This window comes from Monodelphis domestica, chromosome 7 (genome assembly GCF_027887165.1).
Source record: "Monodelphis domestica isolate mMonDom1 chromosome 7, mMonDom1.pri, whole genome shotgun sequence".
NCBI classification, from domain to species: Eukaryota; Metazoa; Chordata; class Mammalia; order Didelphimorphia; family Didelphidae; genus Monodelphis; species Monodelphis domestica.
Genome location: NC_077233.1, coordinates 265,044,959 through 265,060,621, shown reverse-complemented (window position 1 = coordinate 265,060,621; position 15,663 = coordinate 265,044,959). Strand labels below are relative to the sequence as shown.

The window sequence follows — 15,663 nt, the reverse complement described above, 5'->3', positions numbered from 1 at the left end:
TCAATTCCACTGGGTTTAACATGTGCCATAGATCAAGACCCATTTCCTTATAATCAGTATTTGCACTAGGGTGATCTTTTAGAGTCTACTTTCCCAGTCATAGACCCACCAATACATGTGATCAGGCAGTTGTTTCTCTTCTGTGTTTCTTTTCCCACAGTTCTTCCTCTGGATGTGGAGAGCGTTCTTTCTCATATGTCCCTCCAAATAATTCTGGATCATTGCATTGCTGCTAGTAGAGAAGTCCATTACATTCGATTATGCCACAGTGTATCAGTCTCTGTACAATGTTCTCCTGGTTCTGCTCCTCTCACTCTGTATCAATTCCTGGAGGTTGTTCCAATCCCCATGGAATTCCTCCACTTTATTATTCCTTTGAGCACAATAGTATTCCATCACCAACAGATACCACAACTTGTTCAGCCATTCCCCAATTGATGGGCATCCCCTCATTTTCCAATTTTTGGCTACCACAAAGAGTGCAGCTATGAATATTCTTGCACAAGTCTTTTTCCTTATTATCTCTTTGGGGTACAAACCCAGCAGTGCTATGGCTGGATCAAAGGGCAGACAGTCTTTTATCGCCCTTTGGGCATAGTTCCAAATGGCCCTCCAGAATGGTTGGATCAATTCACAACTCCACCAGCAATGCATTAATGTCCCTACTTTGCCACATCCCCTCCAGCATTCATTACTTTCCTTTGCTGTCATGTTAGCCAATCTGCTAGGTGTGAGGTGATACCTCAGAGTTGTTTGGATTTGCATCTCTCTGATTATAAAAGATTTAGAACAGTTTTTCATGTGCTTATTAATAGTTTTTATTTCTTTATTTGATAATTGCTTATTCATGTCCCTTGCCCATTTATCAACTGGGGAATGGCTTGATTTTTGTACAATTGATTTAGTTCCTTATAAATTTGAGTGATTAGACCTTTGTCAGAGGTTTTTGTTATAAAGATTGTTTCCCAATTTGTTACTTCCCTTCTAATTTTGATTGCATTGGTTTTGTTCGTATAAAAACTTTTTAATTTAATGTAATCAAAATTATTCATCTTGTATTTTGTAATTTTTTCCAATTCTTAATTGGTCTTAAAATCTTTCCTTTCCCAAAGATCTGACAAGTATACTATTCTGTGTTTGCCTAATTTATTTATAGTTTCCTTCTTTATATTCAAATCATTCACCCATTCTGAGTTTATCTTGGTGTAGGGTGTGAGATGTTGATCTAAACCTAATCTCTCCCATACTGTTTTTCAATTTTCCCAGCAGTTTTTGTCAAATAGTGGATTTTTGTACCCAAAGCTGGGATCTTTGGGATTATCATAGACTGTCTTGCTGAGGTCACTTATCCCAAGTCTATTCCACTGATCCTGCCTTCTGTCTCTTAGCCAATACCATATGGTTTTGATGACTACTGCTTTATAATACAGTTTAAGATCTGGTACTGCTAGGCCACCTTCCTTCTCATTTTTTTTCATTATTTCCCTTGATATTCTTGATCTTTTGTTCTTCCAAATAAACTATGTTATTGTTTTTTCTAATTCTGTAAAAAAAGTTTGTTGGTAGTTCAATGGGTATGACACCAAATAAGAAAATTAGTTTGGGTAGGATTGTCATTTTTATTATGTTAGCTTGTCCTACCCATGAGCAGTTAATGTTTTTCCAATTGCTCAGATCTAGTTTTAATTGTGTGGAGAGTGTTTTGTAGTTGTGTTCATATAGTTCCTCAATTTGTCTTGGCAGATAGATTCCTAAGTATTTTATGCTGTCTATGGTGATTTTAAAGGGAATTTCTCTTTCTAACTCTTGCTGCTGGGATGAGTTGGAAGTATATAGAAATGCTGATGATTTATATGGGTTTATAAAATATTAAGGTTCTGGAAGTGAAGAATGTGTTCGCTAGCCTATGTAGTGCTTGAAGCAGAACCTTGTACCAGCATGATGCATGCAAAAATATATCTTGCACAAGTGGAATTTGATCGTGCTATCACTAATATTAAGAACAAATTATAATAATTGAAAGGAGGAAGAACTATTTCAGGTTATTGTGAGCCAATAAAATATTTATTGTATATCCACTTTAAAAAAGTAAAGCATAAGCAAGCGCAAAAATAGCCTATTTCCTCCTGTCTCTTCCAGAGAGGAAAGAAAGAGGAGATCTCTTCCCTTGAGCCCTTCTCACTCCCTACTCCAGGAAATGGAGTTTTTCTACTTGAAAGATGAACAATTCATTCAGTAGGGCACACTTGGTCCCACAGCAAGTAGAAACAGATACTCTTCAATTTGGACCTGAGCTGTTAAGAAGAGTAGACACAAGGAACTCAGTGGAGTGACTAGTCCACTGCAGAGGAGTGAGGAGGTGGGGTAATGGGAGAGAGAAAAGATGCTGGGGCCCTTGAGTGAAAGAAAATGTGTGTGCTTCTCAAAATAAACACTTAGATCACTTTATTGCAAATATGAATAATATGGAAATTGGTTTTGAACAATGATACATGTATAACCCAGTGGAATTGCTTGTCAACTCCAGGAGGAGGAAAGGAAGAGGGATGGGAAAAATCATGAAGCATGTAACCATGGAAAAATATTCTTTAAAAAATGATTTTTTAAAAGAGGATGCATAAAAAAATAAAATAAAATAAACTCTTAGGCCTATACCCACTCCCAATGTCCCTCAGGTGAAAGCTCTGGTTAATACCCAATTAGCTTAATTGGGAAAAGGATGGCTAGCCTGTTTTAAATATTAAAAAACAAAACCTTCTGTTGACTATTTATCTAAAGATTCTTGACAAGCCTGGGTGTAGAGATAATTTTAGGGTTGTGATTTAAAATCTAAATTAATGGGTCAACAGGGGAAAATCCCAAATAAAATACCCAAGTCAGTCTGGAAACTTATGGTAATTTTAATTAATATAGAGGGAAGGATTTAAGGAGTAAGAGGGAAGAAGGTATAGGATTTCTCCCACCTGGCCTTTGCCAGGGGAGTTCAAGATCTCCGCCACTAGGTCTCTGAAGAAGATTGGAGACTTCTAAGAGGATAAAGTTGGAAAGTAAAGGGGAAAGACTCAGCCAGAAACTTACCACTAAACCGGACAATAGTTGTAGCCCCTCCAATATGCCAAAAGGCCCAGCATGCTGCCACCAGCCAAACCTACCGGGGAGAGGAAGTGATACAAAATATATAGACCTTCTACTCTTGTGTCCCCTCCTCTAAATTTTCACGTCTACCAATCACATCAGAGGCTTTTTTTTTCCAGGACTGCCCTTTCTTTAGTTCTCATCTTCTCATCTCTCATCATCTCATCTTCTCATCTTTTTGAGTTACTTAACACTTCTTTGTTAAGTTCAATGTTTGTTAGTTACTTAACCTTTCTGTGATTGATTTACCCTTTATAGTTACTTTGCACCTTTTTGTATTAAGATCTTAAAATAGACAGCTTAAAGTTCTAGCTTCACTATAAGGTAAGAACTAAGTACCTTCATTGTTCAATCAGGAGACTACAATTTCATCTTCTCCATAAAGTAAGATCTAAGTAGGGTGGAGTAATCTAAATTTCACATGGGAAAGAGACTGATTGGGGTTGGAATGCCCCTGATTCAAGGGTGATGAACAATTCAGTTGCTCCCTTTATCTTTAAAAATGTTCAAATACTACTTCTTCTGTACCCTGAAGTGGGTTAGAGCACACATGTTTTAGACTGTAAGACAAGGCCCATTTGGGTGGGAGTCGGGGGGCCTGATAGGTGTGGGAGGAGTGTGTGTGAGTGGGGTCTTGCATTAGGAATCTGTATATATTGCCTGCTTGTGCCTAGTCAATTTGTACTTTGGTAGCCTGTTGTTGAGGTGCCCCTTCCATGAAAGGAATAAACATCTGCTTTTTAAAAATTCCTCTAACTTCTGATTCCAGATGAGTAATTTAAATGAGGTAGGTGTTCATCATTTTTATCCCACTTACCCTGAAATTTTGGAGGTGTGTTGACCATGTGTGTTCCTTTTCTTTGTACCTCTCAGCTAGTGATGTCTGTGATCGTGCACACATTTCCCTTTAGTGCTATGGGCATCAATGCACAATTTGGGAAAGAGGGGGCCCCAGGTTTATGGGGGGATAGTTTGTTACAACACTTCATGTTATGCCATATCACTAATACCTTTATTTTAAGCCGATGGTGTCCTCTGGCAGACTGCTTATAGTAAATACAAGCATGGGCACCCTGGGCTATAGTTTTAGTTGTGTGGCTCCACAGAGTACTTTGAACCTGGGGTAGTCATCCCCTGGGGAGTCCACCCACAACCCTGACCTAGAGGGGAAACTACATCTATTTGTTTTGATTTTTAACCCTAGACCCAGCTAATAATTGTCAGCTCTTTGGAGGCTGGGTCTACGGTTATTTTTTCTTTCCATCTCCCCATAGGTCTTTGCAAAGAACCTTGAATAGGACAGGCATTTGGATATGGAGTCAGAAGAAACCTGGGCTGGGAATCTATCTCCTTATGACCTCTATAACTATAGTCAAGGCTCTTCTTCTTTCTGAGTCCATTTGCTTATCTATAAAATGGGAATACCATCACCAATAGTATTACAGATGTCCATGAGAATCAAATGAGAAAATGTATGTTAAATGCTTTGCAAATGTTAGCAATTCTTTTCTTACTGAAAATCACATGTTTTACTGGAAAAGCTTGTGCAATAAAACAATAAGTGAAGTCATGTGTTGTGTTTCCCCTGACTCCCTTTCCACTTTCTCTTCCACTTTCTCTTTTCTTTTCCAAGTCTCCTCAGCTCCATTCCTGAACTCAGGGGCTGCCTTCACACTCTATTTCCTGGACTCTGAGCTGGTTACTACTCTTTCTGGTTCCTGGGCAGATTCCTCTTCCAAAACATCCTACAGTGGTTTCATTTTCCTTCTTGGGCAGAGGCTGGTTGAAGACTGAAGAGGAAACCTGTGCCCGTCCCTTTCCCAGTGCAGGTACAGTTTTTATTAAGGCAGGAAAGTATATTCATGCAGTCTCTGATTTCCTCTCTCCCTGCATCATCCCCACCCTCAAACCTTTCCCCCATCTAGTCACTTCCAAGAACAGAACTTGTTTACCCCATTTATTCCAGACAGACCAGACTTGAGTTTAATGGAAGAGGACTAGGTCTGGGGTGGTGGAGATACTGGGGATGGATTTGGGGTAAGAGCAATGGAATGTTGGGAGGATAATAGAATGGGATGGAAATGAGGGCTAAATTGAGAAACTTAGTTGTCTCCTTTCCCAGTGCACGTACACCTTTAAGGCAGGAAAGTATATTCTCATAATCTCTGGCTTTCTCTTTTCTCCTAGGACCCCTCTGTCTTCTCTGGCCTCCTCCCCACTCTTAATCTCCCTCATCTAGTCACTTCTGAGAACAGAATCTGTTTTATCAGGTTTATTTTGTGTTTGGTTGACCAGACAGGTAAGTTGTTGTTCTTGTTCAGTACTTTTGGATTCTTTGTGACCCCATTTGGGGTTTTCTTGGCAAAGATCCTTGAGTGGTTTGCTATTTATTTTTCAGGATCATTGTACAGATGAGAAAACTGAGGCAAACAGAGTGAACTAACTTGCCCAGGGTTACATAGCTAGCAAGTTTTGAGATCTGATTTGAACTAAGGTCTCCCAGACTCCACAGTCAGTGCTTTGTACCACCTAGCCACCAAGATCTTGAGCTCAAAGGGAGAGGAATGGATCTTTTGGGAGGATAGTGGGATTGGAACAGTTGAATGGGAGGGGAATTGATCTGGAAGGAAGATAAAAGTATAGAACCATGATGGCAAACCTATGGTGCATGTGCCCAAAAGGGCAGGCAGAGCTCTCCCTATTGGTATGCCTGCGGTTGCCCACCAGAATTCCTAACTAGGAACCCAGAAGGACTCTGGGCAGGTCTGTTCCCCTCCTCCTCTCCCTATACCTGAAGACATTCTTCACTCCTCCCCCCACCCCTCTGCCCAGCAGCCAATGGGAGTGCTTCCTGGGGGCAGGGGACACAAGCACAGCACTCCATCTCAAAAAGGTTTTCCATTACTGGTATAGAAGGACTCTAATACTAAAGTGAAAACTATAGGAAGGCTAGGAGGCCTGGGGTTGAACAGGTATACTATTATCTAGAAAGGAATAGAGAGGTAGCTAAATGACTCAGTAGATAGAAGGCAAGGCCTGTATATGGGAGGACCTGGGATCAAATCTAGTCTCAGATACTTCCTAGTTGTGTGATCCTGGGCAAGTCACTTAAATTCAATTACCTAGCCCTTACTGCTTCAGTTTTGGAACTGAAACTTAGTATTGATTCTAAGACAGAAGGTGAGGAGTTTTTTTTAAAAAGGGAAAAAGAGAGGGACAGAGATAAAGAAAGAACAAAAGAAAGAAAGAAAGAGGAAGGAAGGAAGAAAAAAGAGGGAGGGAGGGGGAGAAGGGGTGAAGGGGAGAGAAGGAGGGAGTTGTAGGATGCCAAGGACCAGCACTAACTATTCTGTCTTGTGTCTGTCTCTTTTTTATTTCATCTTCTCAAGGAATAAAAATCCTTCTCAATGGAAAACAGAAATGACCGTTTGTAAGTAGAAGTGATGGTTAATATTCAATCATGAGCCCAGTTTGAAGGAGATTTGGGTTGTTCAGCCTGAAGAAGTCATGACTTAGGGGAAACATGATAGTTGTCTTCTAATATCTGAAAGGATATTAAATGGGGAAGAAAGAATCTTTTTCTTTGTGGCATCTTACAGAAGGCAAAATCACTACCAGTCAGTGAAATTTATAGTAAGGCTGAGATTTCAATTCTATGTAAAAAGGAATTTTGTAAAAATGAAGAGAATCGTTTTCTTTGACCTATAGGGAATTTTTTGTCTCTGGAAATATTCAAATAGAAGATAGTGCTATAAGAAGGTATTCCTGCATTAGGTGACGAGTCAGGCTGGAAGACCTACGATATTCCTTTTATTTCTAAGATTCTATAATAAGCAAATTAGTCTGGGATCAAGAAGAATAGGAATTCCTCCTCCACTTCTTTAGCAATCTCTCCTTGCCACAGCGATCCACAAGGAAATAGATTTATGAAGAGGGATCAAAAAGAGAAATTATATATCAAAATATCTACTTGCATTTGTTCCCTCTTACTAACCCTAACCCTAACCCTAACCCTCACCTTTCTCTCTCTCCCTCTTTTTAAACCCTTTCCTTCTCTCTTGGAATTAATACTATGTATTGGTTCTAAGGCAGAAGAGCCATAAGGACTAGGCAATGAGGGTTAAGTTCCTGCCCAGGGTGGTGAGCCAGGAAGTGTCTGAGGTTAGATTTGAACGTCCCATCTCTAGACCTGGCTCTCGATCTATGAGCCACCTAGCTGCCCCCTACCCTTCTCTCTTAAATCCTAGCCATGATCCCAGCTCCCCCATTATCTCCTACAGCCCTTCCCACATCTAGACCTCTTTCTGTACCTTTAGATCCAGCTTCCTTCTGAGAAACCCCTCACCGAGAACGTTGGACTTCTTGAAGTTTGAACTCAACTGCTCCATCTGTTTGGAGTTGTTCCAGGATCCTGTCTCCATTGAATGTGGCCACAACTTCTGTGCTCAGTGCATCACCTGTCATTGGGACTCAGGTGCCCCAGGTTCCCGGCCAGCTCGCTGCCCCGAGTGCCGTAGACGTTGTGACAGGAGTAAGCTAGTTCCAGACACGCGACTCCGGGGTTTGTTGGAGAATATGAACTCCCTTCAACAAAGGGCAAACTCAGACCAGGTCAGAGATGCTCTACCGTCTTACGAGTTTCTGGGTCTCATGAGCAGAGTGTTTCCCATAAAGCAAGCACTCAATCAATTACTTTTTGCCCAATTCAGGACAGGGTTGTGAATTCTGGGTTCTTTCTAGACAGGTTAGGATGACAGAAGGGGAACTCTTTCCTTATATGGTCAAGACCAAGAAGACTAGGAAGTTTACAGAATTTTCCTTCTTCTCCTCAGACCCCCTGTGATGTTTCCAATGTGGAAGCAAAACCTCTGCAGTTGATTCAAGTTAACTCCGCCAAGGATTTCACCCTCGATCAAGATGTTCTGTCTCAGTGTCTGAATCACCCTCAAGCCAGGAATACTCAAGTCTGTGTCATCTCTGTCACGGGGGAGCAGAGAACAGGAAAGTCTTTTCTTCTCAACTATCTAATCCAAAGATTGCAGGGTCTGGTAAGATCTGGGACTGGGGTTCTGTGGCCTAGAAAGTGAAGGAGAGGACAGGACAGGACCATGGGAAGAAGGGAAATGAGTGGAGGCAGAAAGTCTCTGAAAGAAGCTCCAGGTTAAGAGACCCAGACGTGGTTTTTGAAAAGAGAGCAAAATGGGTTCTAAAGGAGAAATGTTATATAGATGGTATTTGAACCCTGGGGAGAAATGATTTATTAATCACTTTCTCTTCTAGAAGTCCAAGGATCCCCAATGGATGAAAGGAGGAAGAGCTCCTCAGGGGTTCCAGTGTAAACCAGGAGCCCAAAGCATCACCAAGGGCCTGTGGATATGGAGCCAGCCATTTATTCTGAAGGAGAAGGGGAAAGAGGTAAAAGGACAGAACTGGGGAGTTGGAAAGTGGGAGGCAAAAGTCAGAATAAGGTAAAGGGTGGATGATGGAAGAGAAGATGGAAGGTGGATATATGGGATGGGGGAAAATAAGAGAGAGAAGAGAGGAGAGAAACAGAGGGAAGAGAGGCAGGTGATGGTTAGAAGAATCCTGAGGGAAGAAGGGCAGAAAGATGAGAGGGCCACAGGCAAGCTTTGACCTCATGCCCTGGCTCTCCCCTCTATCCTCTAGGTGGCTGTATTTCTTGTGGACACAGAAGGGACCATAAGTCTAGAAACGGACAAGGAAATGAATGCCAAGCTCATTGCTCTCAGCATGCTGCTCAGCTCCTTTCAGGTGAAAGCCTAGGACCCAGGCATTTTGTTCCCTAGCCTGTGGGTTCTCCTCTCTCAGACAGCTCCCCTTCTAGCTGATTTCTGGCCTAGTAGGATTTCTAGGCCAGATTTGAATTATAACTCAGGCACTGAGCCAAAGAGGAATGGTGAAAATATTTTCATTATCTTGATTTTTAAAAAATTACAAAAGATGTCTTAATGGGATAGGATTGTTATCTATATTGTTGTAATTGGGAATAAATGGTTAGAAAAATCCACAAGGTCATACAATTTAAAGTGGATATGATTTGTATGTTTTAATCATGATATCATTGATGTCTATGTTGTATAAAGAAAAAAAATAATGAAAATTCTAGATCAGAGAGATTGAATTTGGACCAGCCACTGTGTGCTTAGTGAAAAAGATGGCTCGATTCTCCCTAGCTTCTATGTTTGTAATTAATATCTTCTGGCTCTAAAGAGTCCCTGAGGCAATATTTTAAAAGTAGCCCCTAACTTTAATAGACAAGATTTGATTTTCCTTTTCTCTCATAAGATGTAATAATCCCTTTCTGAGAATGTGTCTGTTCTAACAACTAGAGTTCCTGCTTTCTGAAACTCTCCTGCCTTTGGCTTCCCTGCCTACTTCCCTGTCTTCCTTGTTCCCCAGATTCTCAATGTCTCTCGGATGCTGAAGGAAACAGATTTGGATCATCTAGAGGTGAGGATATATATAACTTCCAGCAGGAGAAGGGGAAGAAAAGAAATGAATGGTATGAGCTAAAGAACTAAGCAAGGTTTCAGAGTGTGGCTATGAGAACCAGTAGATTTTCTTGGGGGTTGGGGGGAGACAGACAGACAGACAGACAGACAGAGACAGAGAGAGAGAGACAGAGACACAGAGACAGAGAGAGCCAGAGACAGACCCAGAGAGCCAGAGACAGAGACAGAGAGAGGGAGAAGAGAGAGTTAGTTAGAGTTTAAGGATACCTTGGTTCTGTGACAAAAAGAGCCTTAACTTGTATCTGCTTACTAGATGTTCCTCCACATTGCTGAAGAGATAGGAAAATATTTTGAGATGGAACCAATACAGGTGAGGCACAATTTGCCCAGTTCATTTATCCTGAGACTTCAACGTCCTTTAGAATCCACTTGTCAAACTGTCTTGCCTTTTCTTCTCTCCCAGCATCTGGATCTGTTAGTCCGGGACTGGTTTTATCCAACTACGTTTGGAGAGGAAGCAGGCGAAACACACATGAATGATGTGATGCAGGCAAGTGGGACCATTTGCCAATTGATTCAATGACTGATTCATTCAAGAAGCACTCGTTAAATGCCTACTGTTGAGCAGGGCCTGTACCCTAGGGAAGGTTGAATCTAAAGCAAAAAAGTTGCCCTTAAAGAACCTACATTTTCATGACGGTAGTGGTGGAGATGGCAGGTACACATATAAGTATAAACAAAATCTTTGGTGGGGGTATACTAGCAACTGGGTTGAATGAGAAAGGTGTCCTTTAGGAGGAGTCATTTGAGATGGTTGTAAGGAGGGAGAGACACAGCAAATTCAAGGCTAGGTCCTAGAGGATATAAAGAGCAGTAAATATAATGAACCTGGAAAGGTAGACTGTGAGGGGTTGTAAATACCAAACAAGTTTGTATTTAATTCTAGAGTCAAAAGAAAGCCATCGAGATTAATGTATAGAGCCAGTGCTTTACGGCTATCAATTTGGCAGCTGTTTGGAGGGTGGCAGGAAAGAAGGACATCCAGTCTTGGTTCAGGGAGGAAAGAAAATTAGTAGTGGAACATTCAAAATGGGAGAGGGCCCTAGGAATGTTGGTTGGAGAAAGAAGCCACCACCTGAAGCCTGGCTGAAACCATCTTGAGGTCTTGCTTTTTCTACAGAAAATCTCTGACAAATATCCCAGGATTCAGAAGGCATTTAGGAGTAAACAAACCCACTGCTACCTCTTGCCATTTCCTGGGAAAAAAGTGGCATGCAGTGGCAATGCAAATCCAGAAGGTAACTTCCTCTTTATCCAGAAGTCCCTGTAACTTCTTCCCAAAGTGTAATTGATCTCCCCTCACCACCATTCTGATTCCCTTCTAAACACCAGCCACCTTATTCCTGACTCCTCCAGTTTCCCAGGATCACACATCTTCTCTTTCTTAGACATGGATCCAGATTTCTGTGAGCATCTACAAGCCTACATCACAGACGTTTGCAGTTCAGCGGTCCAGAATGTGACAAGATGGTCAACTGGGAATTTCCTCACTGGTAGAGAATTAGCTGAGAAGATCTTGGTATGTGCAACTTCCCCAACTTCAATGAATCTTATACCTACCTGTCCCTTCTCCTGTAACTCCTAATTATCCCTTTGAATTGATCTGCAGAAACTCTCTGATCTGGTAAAGAAGAAAGAATTTGGATTCTCTTCCTCGCTTGATTCGGTAGAGTCTTGGCTCTTAGTTCTGGGAAGGGTTTTAATTCTAGAAAGAGAAACCGATCTAAGGAGTCAGTATCTGTCTTCAAGAGAACATGGGGTTGGAGTAGGTTTAAGTAGAAAGTAAAGGTGGGTGAGGGACTTGGAACAGAATTCCAAAATGGAGACAGTAAGTGAAGGGCAACATGCATGAGGGCCTTCTTTTCATTGAACAGATGACTACTGAGCTCTACAACATGAGGATGATTAAAGATGCTAGAAAAGAGTTTGAGGACTTCATAAAGGAACAGGTGAGCCTTCAGAGTTTTAATTGTCCTTCTCCCATATGAGCTTCTCCGAAGAATGACTCCAGATACAAGATACTCTGAGGGTCAACATCTACTCACAACTCATAGATTCCCATTGATATTTCTACTTTTTCCCTAGGCATCCAGAGGATAGAGTTAGTTCAAAGCAAAATATTCCTTCCATGAATGTAGGGTATTTTATCATACAAATATACAGGCCACCTGAGTGATTAGGCACAGCTATTATTTTTACACATGAATTCACCAGGGGATATCAGGGATCTTAAAGCGTCAAAGGCAGTTAGTTGCCCCTCTGTATTCTAAAGTGATCACTGATGTACCCTGGAGAATCTACTGGGTTTACTAGGCCAGAATTCCTCTCTATGGGTGCTCCTCCACCAGATTTCCTGTCTCCCTCAGTAACCACAATCTCCTCAGAGCCAGCTTAGCCACTTCAAATTAAGTCTGCTAGTGAAGAGTGGTTAAAACTTCTGTCTGATAAGGACTGGCTGATAGCTCTTTAGTCATGCTTGTTGACCAGCTACCACCCCCAGACAAAATCTAAGAAGACTGTTCAAGCTAAGATTTTAAAAGGCAGGTCTTTGTTTTTGGACCCTATGACTGACCGAGCATCCAAAGCTTTCTAGTCTAGATAATTATCTAGGGTCTGGACAATTTAACACACTTCCAATATTATCTCTGGCTTAGCTACAAATGGATCTGAGTCAGAAGCAAAGGCAACCAAAGGAAATAAAATCAGTGGCCTCCACTCAACCATCCTGAATTCTGTCCACAATGGTAATGGCCAAACATGGCTTCTACCTTTCCCTGGAGGCATGGCTTTTTCTCTAGTGCCAGTCTCTGTCACAGTATAGAATATGATGATGAAATTGGTAAGTTGGGCGCCAGCACGAGGGCATACCTTTGTAAAAAAGAAGTAAGATAGAAAGAATAAAAGGCAACATTAAAACTTTTTCTCTTAGAGAAAAAAAAAACCATAATTGAGTTCATCTAGTAGGGAAAGGGAACTGCGATGAAGAATACCTGAATTCTCAAAATAAAAGGAATCTGAATAGCAAAGACTAGGAGAGAATGCTGAGGTGCTCAGCCAGCAGCCACAGCTTCTTCTTCCATACTTTCAGGATTCTTCCACAAAGAACATGTTTGGTGCTGTGAAGATTCTTCCTAAAAACATGTGGAAACGCCTCTCACAAAAGAAGGATTTTGTCTTGTTTAATCTCAGAATGACTTTGAAGGGCCCAGGGAAGACACAACTTATGAACAGCTTTGAGGAAGAGATTCAGAAAAAAGCTAAGGACTTCCAGGATTCCTATAAAATGCATTTCTGTCGTCAGGCTTCTGCCCTGGGTGGAGTTGTGGGAGCTGGTATCCTGGGGTTTGGTATAGTGGGAGTTGGTGTGGCCACCACTGCTTTTACTACTGAGGCTACAGCTTTGGCCACAGGGGCCACAGTGGGTGCCACAGCTTTTGGGGGTGGTGTGGGAGCTGGCATTGGGGCAGCTGTGGGTAGAGCCATAGATGAGGAAACAGTTCCTGAAGAGGAATGGGACTAGCCCCTTCTCAGGGATGATGAATGAATCCTAGAGACCAGGTAGAAGGAAAGGGGGGGCCTACATGTAAAAATGTAGATTTGAACCCCAGACTTAAATCCCCAGAAGTCCTTGGCAGTTTCCAGAATTCCCTATAACCTCACCTGAGTGCAAGATCACAAATTATTATTTAAAGGGGATGTACCACCTACTGGCTCTCTCTGCTTCCACTTCTAAGCACATGAGTCTCTCAAGATGTAGTAAGTGAAATTGAATGGGCTATTCAGCCCTCCTAGATACGTGCTTTTCTTATTTTATATTTTCTTATTTCCTTGATTTCTAATAATCTTTTATAAACCTCTAAAAATATAATACTTTTAGTAGAGAAACTAATTTAATTTTTACGGTTTGGCTGACCACATTGGTTGTGACAAAATAACCTCAATCTTCTTAACTTTCCTAAATCTTTTCTCTACTGTGACTAAGTTCAGCTTTTAATAGCTACTGCCTAGATTTTTTTTAAGCCACATTTCTCCAAGGTTTTTTAGCAAGCCTCTTGACTCATCTCACTCCTGCCTGCCTGCTTCCCGACTCCCGGCTCCCAGCTCCCAACTCCTGCCTGCTCACTTGGTCCCAGACCCACCCGGCTACTGCCTTCAATCCAGACCCATATTGTTCTCCCAGTCCCGAAATGCCCAGCCCACCAACTCTGGCCTCCAAGCAGATCGATCATTGCCCCAGGCCCAGGACTCACTTTCACCAGCTGGTAAAAACAGGGGTGTTTTTTCTTTAGGCTACAATTAGCCTCCACATGGACTGGGGGCAGGACATCACAGTGAGGGAGAAAGAAGGAAAGAATGAAGAGACTTTTCCAAACAGGAACTTATAAGCATGGCTACTTTAAAAGGATATCTTTTTGACTGCCCTGATACTTTTATTTATATCACCTGAGATTCAGGAGAAAAATTCAGCTCCCTACAATTCTTTGGCCAAATTTGGGATTCCAAAAATCCCCTCACTATGGGAAAGCAGCTCAGTGGCTGAGTGGATTGAGAGCCTAAAATCTGGCCTCAGACACTTCCTGGCAGTATGGCCCTGGGCAGGTCATTTAACTCCCATTGCCTACTCCTTACCAATCTTTTGCCTTCTGAAAATAGGCATCTAAATGGATAATTAAAAAAAAAAACACCAAGGAACTTTAAAGAGGCGGGAGGTTATATTTTTAAGGCTTTTCAGACTCCAATGTTTTATAAAAATCCCTGTATTCTATTGCATTTTGCTGATTGTTTTGTTTAAGATTTAACTTTGTGATTTTAAGTTCATATATTAATGCATTCAATACTATTCTGTTATACTGAATCATTTTAATGTACTGGGTTTTAAATACTGTTAAATTATGTTGCTTTTCCCCTATAACTACACTGAACAAACATTATTGAATAAGCCCATATAAAAATAGATTTTCTATTTTTGACTTTGTAAATTGTCACATAGAGGATAGATGGACTCCATCAGAAAATTGCTACAATTGTATAACAACCGTTGGGAAATTTAATGAGCTAAATATCTCAAATTGATTTTTTTAAGGGTTCTTTAGACATGATTTTTAGAAAAAAAAATTTTTAACAATCTCTGGTCATTTTGCCTGCCCCTAACAGGAGTTAAGGCCCATTTTAGTAGCTAAAGTGAAATACAATTATAATCCCCAACTCCCACATTTAGAAAAATGTGAACGGAAGCTGGGAAGTTAATCCCAAGGTACCCCTGAATGGCTCCCCCCAAAAGAGGAGCATTTATAATGCTTCAGCTCACTTCACTTCCACCAGAATGATATCAAGAATTCTTGATGATGTTCTAAACCCAAAATAAGTTTCACTTTGTTTAAAAATGCATTTGACAAGGTTGAAAGATTTGCTAAGTTTGTAAAATTGTGACAAATATCCATCAGTTCATAGGCTTTTAAAAATGCTATACAGCAACTTATGTGAAATATGATAGTTGGTTTGTTTGTTATTGTAATTAACTGGACTATTGAGAATTTGGGGGATATTGATACCTACATATTTGTATTACTGTTCTTTATTAAAAAAAAAACTGTTACCTTGTAAAATTCATTTGCTTATACTCACAGTGGATCATGGCCAGATATGAAGAGAAAATGGATCTCATTTTTCGTGAGAAATCCTTGTATTCTATATTTTCTTAGCTGACACAGTGTATCAATGATTATAAGCTACATTTTTGAATTTTAAAACTCTTTTATTATTATATTTTTCTTGCATGTGCAATATACTATTTCAGTTTTTTATTTTTTCTCTCCTTTTTATATTTGAAGCATGTCACCAGTATTAAGATTTTCTTTAACTTTTTTGATTTTGCAGTAATATAAGTTTAAAATACATTTGCTATAATGTCAATGCATGCCCAATGATCCTGAACAATCCAGAGGAACTTATGAAAAAGAATACTATCTACATCCAGGGAAAGAAATATGGGAAT

General features: G+C 40.7%; 1 protein-coding gene across 1 annotated transcript; it reads left to right on the top strand.

Annotated features, from left to right (window-relative positions):
* Positions 1 to 1,102: 1,102 nt before the first annotated feature.
* Positions 1,103 to 15,274, top strand: LOC103106037 (RING finger protein 112-like). The gene is made up of 15 exons (XM_007497970.3): positions 1,103 to 4,964; positions 5,323 to 5,434; positions 6,525 to 6,565; positions 7,452 to 7,746; positions 7,968 to 8,183; positions 8,416 to 8,550; positions 8,803 to 8,907; positions 9,556 to 9,606; positions 9,922 to 9,978; positions 10,072 to 10,158; positions 10,789 to 10,906; positions 11,057 to 11,187; positions 11,278 to 11,334; positions 11,543 to 11,617; positions 12,757 to 15,274. Exons 3-15 carry the CDS (start codon positions 6,543 to 6,545, stop codon positions 13,186 to 13,188), a joined length of 1,782 nt encoding a protein of 593 aa, XP_007498032.2. The 5' UTR covers positions 1,103 to 4,964; positions 5,323 to 5,434; positions 6,525 to 6,542; the 3' UTR covers positions 13,189 to 15,274.
* The last annotated feature ends 389 nt before the right edge of the window (positions 15,275 to 15,663 follow it).

Excerpts from the sequence above, each read along its gene's own strand:
- LOC103106037 (XM_007497970.3), top strand. The coding sequence starts at position 6,543 with ATGGAAAACAGAAATGACCGTTT. Across the intron at positions 8,184-8,415 it reads TCCAAAGATTGCAGGGTCTG|AAGTCCAAGGATCCCCAATG; the intron begins GTAAGATCTGGG and ends TTTCTCTTCTAG. Across the intron at positions 11,188-11,277 it reads AATTAGCTGAGAAGATCTTG|AAACTCTCTGATCTGGTAAA; the intron begins GTATGTGCAACT and ends ATTGATCTGCAG.